At 39.8% G+C, this 6461-nt stretch overlaps 2 protein-coding genes across 2 annotated transcripts; one reads left to right on the top strand and one right to left on the bottom strand.

Moving 5' to 3' along the window:
* Positions 1-2434: 2434 nt before the first annotated feature.
* Positions 2435-4859, bottom strand: LOC130698621 (UDP-glycosyltransferase UGT4-like). Its single transcript, XM_057521306.2, is given in 5 exon segments — positions 2435-2749; positions 2813-3032; positions 3103-3334; positions 3881-4035; positions 4038-4859. Coding segments are annotated over 5 exon segments (1581 nt in total). The 5' UTR covers positions 4738-4859; the 3' UTR covers positions 2435-2475.
* Positions 4860-5236: 377 nt separating this feature from the next.
* Positions 5237-6253, top strand: LOC130698622 (dynein regulatory complex protein 8-like). The gene is made up of 4 exons (XM_057521307.2): positions 5237-5631; positions 5688-5811; positions 5889-5953; positions 6054-6253. Exons 1-4 carry the CDS (start codon positions 5457-5459, stop codon positions 6233-6235), a joined length of 546 nt encoding a protein of 181 aa, XP_057377290.1. The 5' UTR covers positions 5237-5456; the 3' UTR covers positions 6236-6253.
* The last annotated feature ends 208 nt before the right edge of the window (positions 6254-6461 follow it).

The following is a 6461-nucleotide window of genomic DNA, read 5'->3' as shown; positions in this document are numbered from 1 at the left end:
TTACGAAAATGTGGTTCTTTTTTCATTCAGACCAACAGATAGTGAGTTATTAGGCATTTTCAAACCGGAAGTTGTCCTGAAAGTTAAAATTTCGAAAATTAAAAAATGAACTATGTTTTCCTTCACAAGTTACAAAATATCTGCGTAGTTTCAAACGTAATCTATAGTAAATGAACATAACATGGCCTTTCAAAGTTCTTAAAGTTCAGTTTTCAGGTACGACCTGTATACCACTTCAAATCACTACCACACACATAACAATCGAAGCAAATGTTTTAAAACCATCCCCTTAATTTTGTAGCCATCAAAATTAAGGGGATAGTTGAACAGACATGATTATTACCGGACAGAAGTAAATGGGTGATCCTATTCTTGCAGAATATTAGCAAATAGCACATCTTCAAGAATGTCTCATAAATAAGTTACAATTGATTCACGAAGTAATAAAATCATGCAACAAACCATGATATGTGCAAAGTACACAACAGAACACATCTATTACTTGCAACTCCACTACTGGATATGTTTACTAATAAAGAAGAATAACATTAACATGTTGCAAATGTAAAAGTAGTAAATTATCATCTTAATAATCCTGAAAATTGGCTTTTGGTTGTAAACACAAAAACCATCAATTTTCACCAAATATCATGCACAGTTCTGCTTGTAACACTGGCTTTACCCAGAATGATACAACATGAGACCTGGTTTTCCAAAAGTATGTTTATATTACCTCATTCTAAGCCCAAGTGCAACGGCTGACATTTCGTTTAGGTAATGAAGCAGTGCAATATTTGCACAGCGATAATAGGGGTCGAGGTAAAAACAAAAAAAACAAACAGAAATAACGATACCGTTCAGACGAGGGAAAGTCAAATACACGTTGTCAACGTAAAAACAAAGTAAACAATGAGAATCACATGACAACAAAAAATAACAATAGTTCTATTTCACACGCTAGAGGCTGATAAATCTGTAGCGCCATCTAGTGGAAATACTGTTTTGGCCAGGTTTTAAAATAAGCCCGACAAAATAAGCATCGCACTAGCGCTGTAGCGTACTGGCGCGCTAGCATTGCGTCAAATACTCTGTGTATTTCAAAAACAATCAACTTTATTAAAAAAATAGAAATTTATTCAGAATCAGCATTCAATTTTGAGTATGCCCTGTAATAGCCAACTAATTCCGATGAGTGTCAGTTTTTTCAGAAAAAAAATTTAAGCCCGACCGAGAAAAGTCGGACTTATTTAGTCGGGCTTATTTAAACGGGCTTAAAAATTTTTTTCAGTCAGTGTATGTAGAGAATTAACTAGAAACGAGACCGGTAGTTGGCGATAGCAGTAAAACAGAAAAAAGGCCAATATTTTGGAAGAGTGAGAAGGCTATAGCCTTGTCACTTTTCATTTTTGGCCAAAATCTAGATATCGTTAGAAATACATTATTTCGATTCAAAATTAAACGGCAATCATGAAACTCAAGCCTGTTTTTACGCCGAGTTTACAGTTTTTGAAATAAATGCAGGAAACTGATGAACAATGATGGCATGCCAGCACCTCTTTGTTTCTGTTTATTTCAAAAAGAATTGGTTTAAGGAAAAAACGAATAATTTTCTCGAAATCAGCGTTTAATGGCGAGCAGAGATGACTGGGTTTTATTGAATTGTAAATAATATATTTCTTGTACAAAAAAGTCGGGCTTAAAAGCTCGGGCTTAAAAAGTCGGGCTTAAAGTCAAGCATGCTGCTTTTTTTGCTAAAATAGAAATATAAAAATTTAGGCTTGACTTACATTATTTCTTGCGTGCCAGCAGAAATTTTGATCCTTTTATTTAAAAAACAGGCCATTTGATGAAGAAAAAGAATACTTTTCTTGAAATTAGCGTGTAATTTCACTGAATGCCAAGCGATGCTGTTTTATTGTGTGGTCCCACCGTTACGCCACTCATGACACTGCACACAATTTTTGTTAAAGAAACTTTTTGAACACCGCGATTCTTTTGATATACATGCGCTATTATCATCAATATGCGCTGAAAGACCACCCGTTAACGTTACCACGCAAGGAATAAATGACAACAAGAAGCTGACCAAGGCGGGGCCGTGGCCATTAAAATGTGTAGACATCTAGCGGTAAGACGTTTGATTGTGTAACGTGGGGCTGGACAACGGGCTAAATATATTGCCATGAGCAAAAATTGCTCGGACTTTAAATGGATTTGGGCAGAGCAAGTGCAGTTGCCTGTATGACCATAGGTAACTGGAGAAAACTTCCTTCACGGTCTAGAACTTGCGGCTCTTGTGGCAAAATTACAAACTTTCAATTACAACAGTCTTGCACACGTTGAGAATTTATTGAATATTTTATTTTATTTTTCGTTCAGCGTTCTGAAAACTACTTTTGACGTCCAACTTATGTACAAAAATTTAACTTCTTATCTGGAGATCATTTTTCTCTTGCATGGGGCTTCCACTCCGTTTTACTTTTCGTGTTGTTTGGAGCTCCGTTGCGCCCTTCGTATCGTTTTGATGATCCCGATGATTGTTGCTGTTATACATAGGAGTATTGTGAACAAGACGCAATAGACATCGATCAGGTTTCGTTGGAAACGAGACAGGTTTCGTGACCCGAGCTCCAATGCAGGAGCACCTTTATTACGCAGTACATATTCGGTCCAAAATACGGCTCTTTCTAGTGGTGTTTCTGGCTGATCTCTGAGCAAAGACTGTAATCGTTTGACGTTGGATCGATACCTAAAGTTTAAGATACGTTTAAAACAATGTTTTAATTGGAAAACAAAAGGCGAGGCAACGTACTTTTCTTCATTAAGGATATCAAGAATGGCGCCATGCAATTTCTCTTCGTCTATGTCGTTCCAGGCGAGTTTGATGGCATAACCATCCATAACGGCTTTGATCATGTTGTTTTCTTGGTCGGTCACAAACGGAATTCCAATTACAGGGACGCCATGATACACAGCCTCCTGAGTACTCAACAGGCCTCCGTGCGTAAGGAATCCTCTGCACTTTGGATGACCTACAAAAGGGAAGGAAAACGAACTTGATTAACATTGCCAACAAATTAAAAAGCAGTCACTTCGACTTACCTAAAAGGTCTTGTTGGGGCAGCCAACTGGATAGCATTACATTGGGAGGCATGGTCTGATTTCTCGGTTGATTTTTCCACTGCCAGATCACTTTCTGGGGCAAACGGGCAAACACATTCTTAAACACCTGTAGGATTTTTTCGGGCATCTCATCCATCTGAATGACGGATCCAACGGTGAAGACTACAAACCCAGCAGCATTGCCTCCATCTTCAATAAACTCTTCCATATCCTAAGAAAAATAAAAAAAAAACAATAAACATTTGCTGTGATAATATCACAAGACGAATCTAAGTTGAGATATGGCAAAGCTTATTAACAAAGTTCGGAAGCTGTAATAATCAAGACAATAAATATTTTAATTATACAACCATACGGCTGTCGCATTATTCATGAGCTTAAATTCAGCTAAGAAGTACATGATTAGTCTATGTAAACAGAACAGTGGCCGTGAACAAACACGTATTAAACCAATAGCAAAGATTGGCTTTGATGACGTGCAAACTGTACTCATAAACAATTAAAATTATCATATCTAGATACCATAGTAACAGTACTGCAAGATAGACCTAACGAGATCGTTTGCATTGCGCCACAGCCCATCAATGGTTAAAATTAGTAGTTGCCCTTTGCTCGACCATTGTAAGCCAACGATATTTTATCATACCAAAAATTAAAACGCTAACTTGTAGATAAAACATAAAAATAAATCTTAATAGTAAATTTGAAAGCGACAAAATTATTGCATAATTAAAATGGAATTTCTAAAATGACTCACCGTTGGTAAGGGCTGCGCATGTCGGCAATGAATAGCTCCAACTTCGATCAGGCTAGGTGGACTTGCTCGTGGGTAAGAGATACTCGGGTGAGTGTTTGTAAAAACAAGGCTCACGTTGTGTTCGATGTCCAGCAGAGGAGGACACGCAGGTAAAAGTGTTGTACCAGTTTGTCGAAGACGGGCGTGTTGAACGATTTCGGAATCTTCGTCGTCAAATGGACAAGGGCTGTGTTGATTGTGCGCTGCATCAAGCTCATATGATGCGTGAAACCAGACATGATGAAAGGGACGTACTCGGTGTGTTCCGAATCTCCCATTACGAACGGCATATCGGCCAGCACAACATTGGGGCTCATTACAATGAACGGACAATTGAAATGCCAAGCCAGCGGATAGCCAACGTAAGCGGTAATGACTGAAATAAGTACGAGATCGAATTTTTCGTTTTCCATCATGCGTCTGATTTGGGGATCTTTAAAAGTACTGTTGATCGTACTTTCAGGTACTTCGCGGAATTTTTCAAGGAACGCCATTTTAGTCTTGAAAGGTCGATCCACAATGTTTTCAAAAAAGGACTGTTTGCCAGATCCTCTGTTAGCGACAGTGAACTCAACTTTCATGTCGATAACAATTTCTCTCACATTGCTCGTCTTCTGCAGTTGTGCGGTTGGCTTTCCAGACACGTAAGTGACATGGTGGCCCCGTGCCGCCAGCTCAGAAATCAGAGGAACGATTGTGCTCTTGTGACTTGTTGAGGCATACGGCATGACTGCCAGGATGCGATGACCGTGGCAATGGTCAGCAAAGAGGAGAGCGTGAAATGTAATTATAATTACCCAATGGTACTTGCAAGCCATTTTCAGAGATTGGATATTGAGTTAGCTTCAGGATGGGTTGCTGTGCTGCTAGTTGAGCTGCTTCTCTGCTTTCCGTGTATGGACGCGAAAACGAGTGATTGCTTACTTACTCAATGGGTTTAGAAGCTTGCTCTTTATAGGCACGAAGACAATGCTGTGTCATTTTTGAGATAAATTTGTCATACCCGGATACCCTTCACCTCCATGTTACTGATTCGACTTTGATTAGAAACTATTTTTGGATGTTTTTGTACTATTTTGAGCGACCGTTAGATCACCTAGTGCCGTCTCCATTTACCTCTTAATCTAAGGTGACGATGAATTCATCTAGATAAGAAGCACAGCTTGACCGCGGATTCAAAAGCATCGTAGGCGGTAAACAACTTGGGTTTGCAATCCCCTTCACCTCACGTAGGCGTTGAGTACGGGCTACTTATCGTGGCGTCGTCGGCATGCGTAACGCACGTGATGTTTGTCAGACCGTGGCTCCCAATTTTCTTCCTGGCGGCCCATTCTTGCGTAACGTAAAAAAAGTTCACCTTGATGTTTGGACGGTAAACCCCGACATTAACTTGTCCGTTGATCTTGATTTTCTTTCTTTTTTTAGTTTCTCTTGCTGACATTGACTAAACTCTTTATCTAAGCCACTCCTTTTTCGAGTTGCCATAGCAAAGACGAATGCGTTTGGTCGTTAGGTACGGACGCTTGTTTTTGACAAGATGGCAAACAAATTTCAAGGCAAGCGAGATGCCAATTCTGCCGAGCATCCGTTGCCAACGCCTAGCATGGAATGTCCTTTTAACAAATTAGCAACCGAAGCTTTCTTGGTCTTTGACGAAGCCCATAACGAAACGGTTGACGTGCGAGAAGTTGGGACCATCATTCGCTCGTTGGGTAAGTAAATCTTCTTTCATTCTATCTCCGTCTTCTTCATTATTCTTTTGCAAAAGGATGTTGTCCTTCCGAGTCGGAATTGCAGCATTTAGTGACGGCCATGGAAGAGGATGGAACAACTCAGTTTGTAACTCTTCAAAAGTTCGTGCCTACAGTGAGTAGTGTGTTGCAACAAAAAAGGTAACTACTTATGCAAGAAATTGTACGATTACCTATTGGCCAGAGATAACAAACTGATCGTAAGATTGTCTGTCAAGGTTCCAATCAGCCACCGAAGATTTGATTCTGCGCGCTTTCCAAACATTGGATTCTGAAAGGAAAGGTGGGATTAACATTGGTTTTCCCCATTTTAGGCGGTCTCGTGGCATAGTAGTGTGCCACGCCATGAAAAACAACTTTGTATAAAGATACTGTCTTTTTAGGGTTTTTAACCCGAAAAGAACTCGAATCTTCGTTGACGGGCAGCGGGGAGCCATTTTCTTCCGACGAAATGGAAGAAATGTGGACAGCAATCAAAGCACTGCGATGCCCGTCAGACTTGGACCGTACCCTGCCACCGGACGCTTTTGAATACAGCGTCTATGCAAAATACATGATGAAATAGCGTCTTCCGACAAAAGAATCATTTGCAAAAATACTTTCCTCGGTTGAACGGTCGTAATTATTATTTAGACGATAGTGTGAGAACTACGATACTGTAATTGGCAGGGGGCTTTTTCATGGGTTACACAATCGTACTCATTTCACCCTTCATATGTACAATTTGCAAGTGCACACAGGAATGGATGTTCCCCTCATCCTCATTTTTTTGTATCCCTTTTCAAACAGTT

This window comes from Daphnia carinata, chromosome 3 (assembly GCF_022539665.2).
Source record: "Daphnia carinata strain CSIRO-1 chromosome 3, CSIRO_AGI_Dcar_HiC_V3, whole genome shotgun sequence".
NCBI lineage: Eukaryota > Metazoa > Arthropoda > Branchiopoda > Diplostraca > Daphniidae > Daphnia > Daphnia carinata.
This window is presented reverse-complemented; position numbering and strand designations above follow the sequence as displayed.